The sequence below is a fragment of the Dermochelys coriacea genome, chromosome 25, assembly GCF_009764565.3.
Source record: "Dermochelys coriacea isolate rDerCor1 chromosome 25, rDerCor1.pri.v4, whole genome shotgun sequence".
NCBI classification, from domain to species: Eukaryota; Metazoa; Chordata; order Testudines; family Dermochelyidae; genus Dermochelys; species Dermochelys coriacea.
The window spans coordinates 7,937,932-7,950,603 of NC_050092.1; the positions used below are offsets into that span (position 1 = coordinate 7,937,932).

The 12,672-nt window shown below is 57.2% G+C and overlaps 1 protein-coding gene across 2 annotated transcripts; it reads left to right on the forward strand.

The window, feature by feature from the left end:
• Nucleotides 1-1,468: 1,468 nt before the first annotated feature.
• EBI3 (Epstein-Barr virus induced 3) lies at nucleotides 1,469-9,721 on the forward strand. Of its 2 annotated transcripts, none has more exons than XM_043502473.1 (7): nucleotides 1,469-1,651; nucleotides 3,981-4,098; nucleotides 5,160-5,405; nucleotides 5,728-5,845; nucleotides 6,148-6,320; nucleotides 7,271-7,434; nucleotides 8,385-9,721. In XM_043502473.1, the coding sequence occupies exons 2-7, from the start codon at nucleotides 4,014-4,016 to the stop codon at nucleotides 8,535-8,537; spliced, it is 939 nt and encodes a 312-aa protein (XP_043358408.1). In that variant the 5' UTR covers nucleotides 1,469-1,651; nucleotides 3,981-4,013; the 3' UTR covers nucleotides 8,538-9,721. The 2 variants fall into 2 exon arrangements, with proteins under 2 accessions (XP_043358408.1, XP_038240105.1); XM_038384177.2 differs by having other exon boundaries at nucleotides 1,477-1,651; nucleotides 3,969-4,098.
• Nucleotides 9,722-12,672: the final 2,951 nt, after the last annotated feature.

A 12,672-nucleotide genomic window follows, 5' to 3' on the forward strand; every position in this document is an offset into this window, starting at 1 on the left:
GGGGGGTGGGCTGCAGGTCAGGGCGGAGGTGCACTGACAGTGTTATGGCTGGAGCTAACCATTGGAAAAGCAGGGGGGCTGCAGGTCAGGAGTGAGGGGTGCTGGCAGAGCTGGGGGTGGGGGGAGCCTAGGGCTGGAATAGCAGGGGGGCTGCAGGCCAGGAGTGAGGGGCGCTGGCAGAGCTGGGGGTGGGGGGAGCCTAGGGCTGGAATAGCAGGGGGGCTGCAGGTCAGCAGTGAGGGTCGCTGGCAGAGCTGGGGGTAGGGGGAGCCTAGGGCTGGAATAATGGTGGGAGCTGCAGTTTGGGGTTATTCCAGCCCAGGACTCTTCCCCCCAGCTCAGCCCATGCACCTCACTCCTGGACGGCAGCTCCCACTCCACCTGTTATTCCAGTCCTGGCCTCCTCCATAGCCTTCCCATGCCACTAACTGCCAACGCCCATCGGCCCTGCAGCCCCCTCCCCCCAAGTCACCCCAACTCTGTCAGGGCCCCTCAATTCCAACCCGCAGCCGCAACCCTCCTCTGCCACGCTCTGGGCCCCAACCAAGCAGACTCTGCCGGTGCTGCTGGACTGTTAACCAGTGCTCGCTGGCTCCTTTCACAAGGACTAGGCTGAGACTCTGCCAAACTCATTTCTTCTGTGGCTGAAAAATGCTCCTTTTCCAATGGGCCAGCTGGGAAACGTCATGAACAGCACCCCACGAAATGGCAACATTTGGGAAACTTTGGGATTGATCCTGGTGATGTCAGCCCAGGGGATGCACTCCCAGCAGGGGATTGGGCCCCGTTCTGCCCCAAGGGAGCTCTCAGCTGGGGACCGACCCAGCCGAGGTGGGGGAGCCTAGTGCTAGCAGGCAGATAAGCAAGTACGGGGAGACTCGGGGGACAGGCTTTGATGAAGGAGAGCTGGTTGGGCAAGAACTCAGGAGCAGAAGGGGATTTTGGGGGCTCATGGTTTCCTCCAGGACTAGCCATTTTGGGGGGGAGGGTCACCTGGGAAGGGGCTTCCCCCAGACATACCTGGGAGTTAAAAACAACTTAGTTAAAAAAAAGGAAAGTTGAGCAAAAATCCTATTGGCTGAACGTGGCTGCGCTGTCCCGAGACACATCCAGGCCCCTGGGGTGGCCCCGAGTACAGCTTTGCACATGCCAGGGGGCTGGACTCATGAACCCCACGTTACGGTGCATACGACCCCGCTCCCGCTTGTTTCAGAGCAATAATTCCCACTGGCTCCTGAGGGGCAGGATCCAACCCTGTCCAAGCAACGGGCCTCTAAATAATCCGGTCACTGCCTTTTTCTGAAACCCTTGTTTAAAAAGTGCTTTGCCCTGCGGCAGCAGGGCAAAGACCAGCTAAACACCCCCCTCTCCCCAGCTGGCCCCGCATCTCCAAGAGAGACCTGGGCCCATGAACCCCAGCCACTAAAACCCCGCCTTGCCCGGGGCGGGGACTTGCGGGCTTTGTGGTTTGTTCCGAGTTGTCTCCGGGAACCGTGGTGGGAAAGGCTTGTGGATTTCCTGAGCGCATTGTGTGCGAGGAAGTGAGCAGCGGCTGGGCTGAGGTCAGACGGGGATTTTGCTTCCCGAGCCGAGGTGACTCTAGTTGCCTCCGGTTCGGCGTGGCATCAGGACGCCGAGCTGTGCGCGTCAGGTGAGTCTCTGGTTTCCTCTGGGTGTTGGCGGCAGGTGGGGCTGTTTGTTGCTCGGGCGGCTGGCGTGAAGCATCGCGGGGCGAAGTCATGACATTCGTGGCCGTTCACGCCCTCCTCTGCGCCCGGGAGAGGGGTGGGTAACTCACCGTCCTGGCATCTAGCCCTGCTCAGAGCTGCTGTCCACCCTTGAGCGCAGCGGTGGAGTTGCTTGGGGGCAGTGGCCAGTGACAGATCCCCCCCCACCCACACACTCACACGCACCCCGAATGTCCAGGTAAAAATCTAGGTCACCAGCTGTTTGGATCTGGCAGGGACTGAAAACGGCTGCGATTTCATAGCTGTGGGCTGGGTCCTCAGCTCAGTGCCAAGCAGGACAAAATCCCCCCTGCCACTTGCCCTCCTGACTGGGGTAGGAAGCGTGGTCTAGTGGCCAGGGCATGGGACTGGGTCTCGAGAAGATCTGGATTCAATTCCTATCTCTACTACAGACCCCTTATGTGCCCCTTCAATTACTCGGGGCCCCGGGCTGTAACCCTACCTGCCGGGGAAGCTAAAATCCCTGACTGGGGGGGAGGCTTTCAGACATGTGGGCTCACCGTGGGGGCAAGTGCCTGGCAGAGCAGGGGCAGCAGTGGCAGAGCTGTCTCGGAGAAGGGGCTGTGGAGGCTGGACAAGAGAACAGAACAGTTGCTCCGGGAGCTGCTGTCCACACGAGACCTGCCTAGCAGAGAGGCAGGATTGTCCACCAGAGCCCCTAGCTCTGAATTCACCCCACTAAACGATAGAGCTCCAGGGCCGCAGGGGAACATTAATGCGGAGTCCTGGCTCTTATCTAGCGTTTCCCAGCAGTAGAGCTCAAACCTCGGTGGTCATTGTCATCACCCCTATTGTACAGAGGGGGAAACTGAGGCACGGAGCAGGGACGTGACTTGCCCAAGGTCTCCCTGCAGGCCAGGGTCAGAGCTAGGAATAGAACTCAGGTCCCCCCAGGGCCAGTGCTCCAACCAGTAGGTCAGGCTGCCTTCAAGAGTGGTTTCGCCATGAGAAGACGGTGTCAGCCAAAAAAATCCCCTTTTCTGTCCCTGCCTCGCTGGGTTGCCAGTAAAACAACCCGACCTCACTGTGGGGCCCACGTGCTGGCCTGGTGTGTCCTGATCCTGGCCCCGAGCAGAGAGCGGCAGGCTTTTCATACCTCTGCCAAAGAGCAGCATTTAGTGCAGGGCCCCCTCTCGGCCACAGAACCACAACCACTCACCCAGCTTGGGAAACCCCAGCAGAGAGGCCTGCCCTGCACGTGTGACTCTAGCTCCTGCTTGGTGCTGTTTCCTTCTTGCCGGCACCACACCCTCTCCTTGGACCCCTTAACCTCTTGGGCGCTGGCCAACGTCGTCTGGAAAGGGCCAAAGGCTGGCAGTGCCGCAGCCTCCCGTAGGGAAGGGGTTAAATTGCAGGTCTAGGGCTCAGTCTGGGTTACGCCAGGGGTAGGGAAGCGTGTGGTCCAAAGTCCCCTCTGTGACTGGGGTCTCCAGATCCCTGTGGAAGGAGACCCAGGGTAGTTTCCTCCCAGCCCAGCCTGTCTCTCTTCTTCCCCAGGAGACGCTGCAGGGCCCTCCGGTGGGGGGAAGCCCAGCTGGGCTAAAGGGCTTGCCGCAGTACACACCTGCTTCACCCACGGGGAGGCCTGTTGGGGACCCGCTCTGTTAGCAAAGCAGCTGCCCCAGAACATGGGGCTCGCACAAATTCAGCAGCTTCCTGTGGAGGTGCTGGGGCCCGACCCCGATGGAAGGCGGGAGGGGCGGCCTGACAGATGGATTCCCTCCCCCGGAGCACTACCGCCAGCAAATGCCGTTTGGCGCAGGATTCGAGATGGGGGCCTCGTCCCCAGCATCAGATCTGCCGCGCTTGGCTGGCAGGATGCTTTTCCTCACCGCAGGATTGTTGTTTAGCCGTATGTCGGTAGCAAGCAGGAGGCCCAGCCCGGAGCAGGGCCGTGTTGAGCTGGGCCCTGCACAGACACCCAGTGAGAGAGAGGGGCCGTGGCCTGAAGAGTTCACAGCCTAAATAGACAAAGGGGGGGAGCGGAAACTGAGGCACAGACTGGGGAAGGGACTTGCCCAATTGCTGGGCATAGAACCCAGGTCCCAGGGCCTTTCTTCTAACCACTAGACGATGCTGCCTTTGTACAGCCCAAACCCCCTCCATAAATGACATCAATCTCTTGCACCAACCCCCCAGGGCCGAGCCCCTCTCATGAAGGCATCGTCTGTTCCCAGCCACACCCACTTTCAGGCCCTGATTTTGCTCTGCTCCTGGCAGCTTTTTCTCCAGGCGCCTGTGCTGCCGACCGGCGCCCGCTGGGAGATGAAGTGGATGGTGATCGTCGCGTTGGTCCTGCCGGCCTGGTCCGCCCCCTGCAGCAGCATGGCTGGGAGCAATGGAGAGGAGGGTACGAGGAGGAAGGGCCGGTTCCCAGTGGCCCCCGGCAAGGCTTTGTGTATTTCTCCTACCCCTGGGCTGTGGGGTTGGTTCTGTGGCGCCAGGATCCGCTGAGCAGATGGTCCCTTGCACTCTGATGCGCCATCTCGCCCAGTAGCCTGACTTGGACCCATCCAATGATGCAATAGAGACAGCGGCAAACCCTCTTCCCCTGAGCGCCTGACTCGATCAGGGGGTGGGGAGGTGAATTTCTCCTGACCCCAGCTGGTGATCGGCTTGAGCCTGATGCTGGCGGGTGGGCAGCCCCTAGCAAGGGGATAACCCCAGGCATGGGACTGATGCTGGACGCGTTAGGTTAACAATGAGAAGGGCAGGGAGGAGGGGAGGCTGCCTCCTTTGGGGGGGTCACATTGCTTTGCAAGCTAGTGAGTCGCAGCCCCATGCAGCCAGGATCACATCGGGCAGCACCACTGTCTTGGGAACTTCCCCCTGCTGGGAACGTCCCCCTCCTGGGCCAGTCATTTACTATGAGGTCAGTGGCAGAGGCAAAAAGAGAACCCAGGAGTCCTGGCTCCTCAGCTTGGTGTCCTGGCCGCCAGGTCACAATCCTGGGGTGAGGGTTTCAAAAGCAGCTGAGGGAGCTAGGCAAGTCAACCTAGCGGCGGAAAGCAGGACAAGACCCAGCGGCTGGGAGCAGAGGCCAGCCACATTCTAGTGAGAACTGGGGCCCCAGCTGTAACAGGGAGGCTGATTAACCAGCGGGACGGGGTGGATTCTGCATCTCTCAATGTCGTTAGATCAACTCTGGCGGCCTTTCTGGAAGAGATGCTTTGTCCAAACAAGTTACCGGGCTCACGATGCGGGTAACTGGCTTAAATTCTCTGACCTGTGATACCCAGCGGATCAGACCAGGTCTCCTGCTCCCTTCTGAATTCCCCTACGTTGTAATGGGATTTGAGCACCTCACTTCTCGGTGGGCTTTTAACCCCCGCCCCAAAGCAGCAGCCACTGCCTGCCCGAGCTCCGGGTAACATGCCGGGCACCCTGTGACAGCTGCTCCTTGCATTCTAGGCCTCTGCCATGTCCACCACGGCGCGCTCGGCACCGACCTGCTTCTTCGCTGCGACGGGCCCGTCGGGGCCGCCAGGGCGGAATGGAGAGTGAATGGCACCAAGGTGGCCGTGTCCGAGGACGCGGCGGGAGGAGACAAGGACCAGCTCTTACTGCGGAACGCCAGCCTGGCCCAGGAGGGGGAATACAGCTGCCACCACCCGGGCACTGGGAAGACCCTGCGCAGGATTCGGCTGCGGGTGGGCTGTGAGTGAGCTGTTCCTTTCCATAGGGGGGAGTCTCTCATTCTGCCCCTGCACCCACAGCTGCTGTGTCACAGGCTGTCAGGAGTGGGGGAATCGAACCTGTGACCTCGGGCTCTAGATGCACTTGCCTCTGCTAACTGAACTAAAAGAGTCGCTTCTGTTAGCGAAGGCTGGGGCAGGCTGATCAGTGGGGCCCCGCCAGAGACAGAGCGCCAGGCTGGGTGGGGTGGGTGACGTGTTGCTCCAGGACTGAGCTGCCCTGGATGTAGATGGACTTCCCGCTGCGATGTCTGTGTGACTGTCCGTCCCTCCCCCTCCTGCAGCGCCCCCCGAGAAGCCTGCCATTGAGTGCTGGGCTGTCAGTTACCCCGAGACCGTCAACTGTACTTGGAAGTTGAAGTCTGAACCGCGTCTGGAGACTTATTTCATCACCACGTACAGGTAAAATCCTCCAGGGGCCAGCTGGGGACAAGGTGGTGAGGGAAGGAGAAAGGACCTGACCTCTAGGTGCACCCCAAGTTCAGTCCCCAGGTGCAATCAGTCAACTCTTGGGCATCACTCATTGGCTGGAGTGAGAGGCAAGCGCAGACTCTCAGCTTGCCCTGGTGAGCTGTGGTAGCCCAAAGCCCACAGGGTATGTCTCTGGGCAGAGGATTGAGACCCTCTATGAGCAACAGGAGCCCACTGGACAGAGAGCAGCGTCTCTGCAGCAGGGTGCTGAACTGCGTCCGCCCACACTGCAGGCATGGCCTGGGGGCCAAGGAGAACGAGTGTGTCCAGCCAGGGGCCGGGGCCAGCAGCTGCTCCATCAGCGACATCCAGATGTTTTCCATCACCCCCTATGTGCTGAACGTGACGGCTGTGAACCCGCTGGGCGCGACGATGAACCTCTTCCCCTTCATCGTAGAGGAGATCAGTAAGAGTTCACGGCCCCTCGGGATACACCGCCATGGGTAGAGTAGGGCAGGGATCCCCAGGAATTGGGGGGCAAGGGCTCCAGGGCATAATGGTGCATGGCACCATGGTTAGAGCCTGGCCCTGGGTGTCAGGACTCCTGGGTTCTGTTCTCAGAGCTACCAGTGATTTGCTGCCTGACCCTGATCCCATCACTTAACCTCTCTTGGTTAGAGTAGCGGGAGTGGGAGTCAGGACTCCTGGGTTCCATGCCACCTCCACCATTGTGCTTTCCCTGCACTTGGTGACCCAGGTAATGGGGCCAGGGTGAAGGGTTACCTAGTGGAGTGTGGGGCACCAGAGAAAGAGAAGCTATTTCAGTGAATCTGACCTTCGCGTTTCAGATACCAGGCTGGATTGGGGATGGAGGCTGGGAATCTCAAAGGAGACCTGCGAGACAGACCCACCCCCCCTTGGGCTCCATGGGAAATCCCAGCCAAAACAGGCCGGGTCCTTGCTGGTTCACCAGCTCATCTGGGATGGAAAGTCCCCCGGGTCTGCTGGCTGCTTGGAGGCCTTTGTGCAATGAGCTGTTGGCTCTCAGCCTGTTGGGCGAGGGGCAGGTGCTACTTCCCAAAGCTCATCACCGCAGGTCGGGACTGGACGGACCATGCTGAGAAGTGCTCCCTCTCGCTCTGGGGTGAGACTCCCTCCCTCCCTCCCCTGCCCCCGCCGTATGGTGCCAGTCTCCAGCTCCAGGCCTTACCATGAGGACGTTGGGGGCTCAGTGGCCCCAACAGGGCCCCTGGTAAATATCAAAGAGCACAGCCCTGGGACACTCATTGTGCTGAGCTCCTAAGCTGGCGCTGCCGGGCAAAGCAATGAGGCTGCCCCTGCCACTGGCGCGGAAGGACTCAGGCTGCCGGCCTCGCCAGACGCTCCGGGGTGTGATTGTTCTGTGTGTCTTGTTAGTCCGGCCGGATCCCCCGGAAGACCTGAGGGTCTCCCCCATCCCTGGGGAGAGCAAGAAGCTGCTCCTGGAGTGGCAGCCGCCCAGTACCTGGCCCTTCCCGCAGTACTTCCCGCTCAAGTACCTCATTCGCTACGCGAGGGCGGGAGCCAACAACAACCGAACGGTGAGTGCCCGCGATGCCCCAGCGCTCTCGGCTCCAGCCGCTTGCGGGTTGCTGGTGGTTCGCTTTGCTTCGCAGATGGCATTGAGGGCAGCCAGTGCACTCAACCCACTGGAAAGGCCCTCTTTGCCCTCCCAGGGCTGACGGTCCAGGTCTGGGTCAAGGCCGTTATTTGCTTTGGCATAGAAATTGCTTCAATCACGTCCTGCCCACTGCCCACACCGGGCCTGCAGGGTCTGCGCGAGGGCAGAGAGTCGCCACTTTGCTTTTCTGAGCATTCTGAAGAGCCTTCGAGCTGATTCATGGGGAGGTGGGGGGATCCCTATCCCCCCAATTCTCCATCCCTTGGCTCTGTTCCTCCTGGGGGCAGATTATCCCTTAGCTGTCTGCCGTGGGATTCTTACACCTTCTTCTGAAGCAGCGAGTGCTGGCCACTGTCTGAGGTGGGAAGCTGGGCTAAATGGGCCTCAGATCTGATCCACTCGGGCAATTCTTCTGGTGCCCTAAGTATCAGCAGCTGCTTCTCCTCCTCTGTCTTTCTGGGCAGCATCTCGTACAGCGCCGAGCACGGTACCTCCTCGTATGTACCTTCGCTTTGCCGCCCCTCCCCAAACTGCCCCTAGAAGCAGTAGGCGGCTGGGGACCCCCAGAGCATCACATCAGTGGTAACATGTAACTCTGATACAGCCCTTTCCTGAAATGGATCTCAGAGCCCTTCCCAAAAGCAGGCTGGAATCATCAACCCCACGCTGCCGATGGGCAAACCCAGGCTCGGAGAGGGGGCACGGCTTGCCCACGATCACGGGGTGAGAGCGTGGCAGAGCCAGGTATAGGAGCTCTGTTTCCTGCCTCGCAGTCTACTAGGCAACCTCCCCTTGCATGTGGCCCTGCAGGGTTCCTTAGGGGCATGTTCCTGGCCTAACCCCACCTCTGCCGCGTGTGTTGCCTCCCAGATCGGGCCATACGAGCAGACCTCCTTCACCCTGACTGGGATCCGCCCCAGAGCCATCCACCACGTGCAAGTGGCAGCCAAGGACTTCACGGACTACGGTGACTACAGCACCTGGAGCCCGCTGGTATCGGGCACCCCCTGGACACAGCCGTGAGCGGAGGGGATGTCTGGTGCGGCCAGAAGCTCTTGGAGTCAAGATTTGATTTGCTTTTGCCTTCACCTTCCGCTCAGGCCGCTGCAATTCACCTGACAGAAAACACAGGAGCTGGGTTGGGATGGGAGAGGGTCCCTATGCTTTGATCCTCCTTGTTGCTCTGTGTAACCCACTAAGGACTCCTGCCGGATTCAACCTGCTGTGGGCCTCAGACGCTGGGGCTGAGTTTCCTTGAAGCAGAGAAAGTACGTGCCCCACTGGTAGGCGTGTGGGACAAGGCTCACTCTGGCCGGTTCACCGAGGACATGAGTCTGGTACAGATCCATCTCCAGAGCAGCTCGGGAGGTCCCCAGGGTGACTGACACGCCTGCCCTGTCTGTTTCATTTAACCATCCCCTGCTAGCAGGGCCAACTCAGAACATGGTTCCCAAGAGAACCGGAGCTAAATTCCAGCCCAAATCCTGCTCTTCGGACAAAGCACGGTTCAGCTCCTGATTCAAAGCCAAGCTGGCGGCAGGAAGGGCCTGCCGCTCCTTCCCAGGGCCCCTGCCTCAAGGCTGGCTTTGGCCAGTTCACTTCAAACGCCCCTTTTGTCAATGGCTGATCCTCCTCGCGAGCCTGGTTCCCCACCCGCTGACCCTCTTCCCAGGACCCAAGGCCTTTTGGTTTTCTGCCCCTTCTCTGGCCAGTTCCCTTCCTGTCATCCTCTCCCACGATGGATGCCCTCCTCTCCCCTGTGTCCCTGTTCTCTGTGCCAGACCCACCATCCTACTCCTAAAGAGGAGACAGCACGGGAGGCCCTGTGGGACCAAATCATGGTGTTGTGCCACCAGCTTCTAATATCCCATCTGTCAGTGCCTTGGAACTATGCATGTATTTTCTGGCTTTGTATGAATTTAGCAGCTGACCTTGTAATCGACTGACATGTGTGTTGATGTCACAGGGATAGGAATATCCCGTGTCCACAGGCATCGCTTATATGTCGGATTTTCCTATAGACAAGGCATCTTGTAATCAGGTTAAACATATTTAGAATAACCAAAATACTCACTCACTTTTTAGCCAAAGAAGTCAGAATGCTCCGGCATTCTGTCCGAGAACGTGCTCTTTAATGCAGAATGTGTACTGTAGAGAAGTCAAAAAGCAAATGGATAAAAGAAATAAAGTGCATTTATATTACGCGATAATCTGGCTGATGTACCTTTCGGCTTTGGGGATTTAGGTTTATCGCATTTCTATTCCACATCAATTTTATTCGATTTTGCCAGGAGACAGAGGCTGTTCAAACAAAGAAGATAAAAAACATCTTACTTTTAAATCGCACCTTTCGTTGCAAAGTGTACACTCCTTAAAGTGTTTTACAGTCTAAGCCCCTAACCCTGCAAAGACTTACACACCTACTTAGTAAGACACCAGTGGGGCTGCTCATGCGTATAAAGGTAAGTACATGAGTGCCCTGCAGCATCTCAGCCTATGGGCCTGACCCTGCCAATGCTTCAGCTGCTGTGCATAGGATTGCTTACTATCATGAATGATCCTATTAAGTAAACACCTCACATTAGAAAGCGCTGGGCCTGGCAGGGAATGTCTGCAGGATCAGGCCTTAAAACACTCTACTTGAGGAGTGCTGAATGCAGCCACCTCTGGGGTGGCGCCTGGTGGTTGTTTGACACAAGAGTGTAGAACAGGGAGAAGTAAGAATACCATATCCATTTGAAACTACAGCTTAGCGTGAGGGCAGCGTTTTGGCCTGCTCTAGTATATTTTACAAGGACTTTCTTATGTCCTAGTAAGATTAAATTTGATTTTTAAATCTAGATTGGACATTTGCACTAACAGATATGTGTCAGTTCAAACAGGAATTAATTCAGGGATGTCCTATGGCCTTTGTTATACATAGGTTTGGCAGCATTCGATTTTTATTTTGTTATGATTTGGATGGATAATATTGCTGCTTATTTTTAAGCATTTTTTTCAGTTTTTATCTATTTAAATTTTCACTGTTCTGGGAAACAATCATTATTTAATGACAATAGACTTTGAGATTAAAAAAGTTAAAGCTTTATAAACATGAGAGCACAAATTGTCAACATCATGTGTAAATACACAAAGTAAATAGCCTTACTAGGGTTACCAACTTTCCGATCGCAGAAAACCGAACACCCCTGCCCCACTCCCTGCCCTTCCCCTCCCCTGCCCGGCCACTTCTCCGAGGCCCCACCCCTACTCACTCCATGCCTCCTCCCACCATCGCTTGCTCTTCTCCACCCTTGCTCATTTTCAGCAGGCTGGGCAGGGGGTTGGGCTGCAAGAGGGGGTGAGGGCTCCGGGGTGGAGCCAGAAATGAGGGGTTCAGAGTGTGGGAGGGGGCTCCAGGCTGGGACAGGGGGATAGGGTGTGGGAGGCAGGATGGACTTTGGGATGGGGTGCGTGTTCTTGGGTGGGGCCAGAAATGAGGGGTTCAGGATGTGGAGGTGGGCTCCTGGCTGGGACACGAGGAGCTCCAGTTGGGGGTGTGGGCTCTGGTGTGGGATTGGACCTGAGGGGTTCAGAGTGTGGGAGGAGGTGTGGGTTCTGGGAGGGAGTTTGGGTGTGGGACAGGTCTCAGGGCTGGGGCAGGGAGGGTGGGGGTGCAGGAGGGGGTGAGGTGGGTTCCGGGTGCGCTCACCTCAGGCAGCTCCCAGAAGCTGTCCCATCCCAGAAGCTGGCATGTCCGGCTCCTAGGAGGAAGCATGGCCAGGTTGTTCTGCATTCTGCCCCCTTCCCAGGCACTGCCCTCGCAGCTCTCATTGGCTGCGGCTCCTGGCTAGTGGGAGCTGCGTAGCCGGCACTTGCGGCAGGGGCAGTGCGCAGAGTCCCTGTGGCCACGCCTTTGCCTTGGAGCTGAAGGGAAATGCTGGGTGCTTCCGGGAGCCATGTGGAGCCAGGGCAGGCAGGGAGCCTGCCTTAGCCCCACTGCGCAGCCGGCTGGACTTTTAATGGCCCAGTCAGCAGTGCTGATCAGAGCTGCCAGGATCCTTTTTCAACTGGGTGTTCCAGTCAAAAACCAGCCTGGCAACCCTAATCCTTACATCAAACTCTGAGTTCTCAAGCACCATTTTTCTGACTTTGTACATTTTGATTATTATTGATAGAAATATTTTTCATCCGTGTGGTTATGGTGAAATCAACATTACTGACATTTACCAATACAAAATCTAACCCTTGCAAGCCTGGCTAGACAGCAGTCAGACTAGATGATCACAGTCGTCCCTTCTGGCTTTATAAGATATGTTTGAGGCCATGCCTTCATTTTGGGGTATGCTCAGCCGTGTTGCCAACTTCTGCAATTTTATCACAAACTTTGTTTTAATGGGATTTGTTTGCTTCTTTCTTTGTTTTTTAAAGCCTCAGAAGCTCTAGTGATGCGAATACATAATAATCTTGGCTTTAATTTTTTTTTAAAGAAAATTTCTAGTCCTCGTAGCTGTAGAGAAAAGCATGAAAATGTGACCCAAGTACATCCTAAAGGCTCAAAAACAGGAAGGCAAATGAAAAAGTCCCCAAATGTATTTTTTTAAAAAATTTCATGATTTTCAGAACCCACCTTGTGATTTTGGAAGGTTTGGGATTGGCAATACTGCATCAGACATGCTAATAGGGTTACCAACTGTCTAATCACACAAACCCAAACACCTTGCCCCATCCCTTCCCTGAGGCCCCTGCCCTGCCCCTTCTCCAAGGCCCCGCCCCACTCACTCCTTCCCCAACCCCCACGTTGCTTGCTCTCCCCAACCCTCACTCACTTTCACCGGGCTGGGGCAGAGAGTTGGGGTGCAGGCTCTGGGCTGGGGCTGAAGGGTTTAGAGTATGGGAGGTAGCTCCGGGCTGAGCCTGGAGCAGGAGGTATGGGATGCAAGCTCTGGGAGAGAGTTTGGCTGCAGGAGGGTGCTCAGGGCTGGGGCAGAGGATTGGGGTGCAGGAGGGGGTAAGAGGTACTTGCTCCCAGAGAGGGCTCAGGGCTGTGGCGGGGGGTTGGGGTGTGGGAGGGGGTGAGGGGTACAGGCTCCGGCCAGGTGACACTCATCTCGCGCAGTTCCTGGGCAGTGGCGCAGTGGGGCTAAGGCAGGCTCCCTGCAGGCCTTTCCCCCCTCCC

Excerpts from the sequence above, each read along its gene's own strand:
- EBI3 (XM_043502473.1), top strand. The coding sequence starts at position 4,014 with ATGAAGTGGATGGTGATCGTCGCGTTGGTCCTGCCGGCCTGGTCCGCC. Across the intron at positions 5,406-5,727 it reads GATTCGGCTGCGGGTGGGCT|CGCCCCCCGAGAAGCCTGCC; the intron begins GTGAGTGAGCTG and ends CCCCTCCTGCAG. Across the intron at positions 5,846-6,147 it reads TATTTCATCACCACGTACAG|GCATGGCCTGGGGGCCAAGG; the intron begins GTAAAATCCTCC and ends CCCACACTGCAG.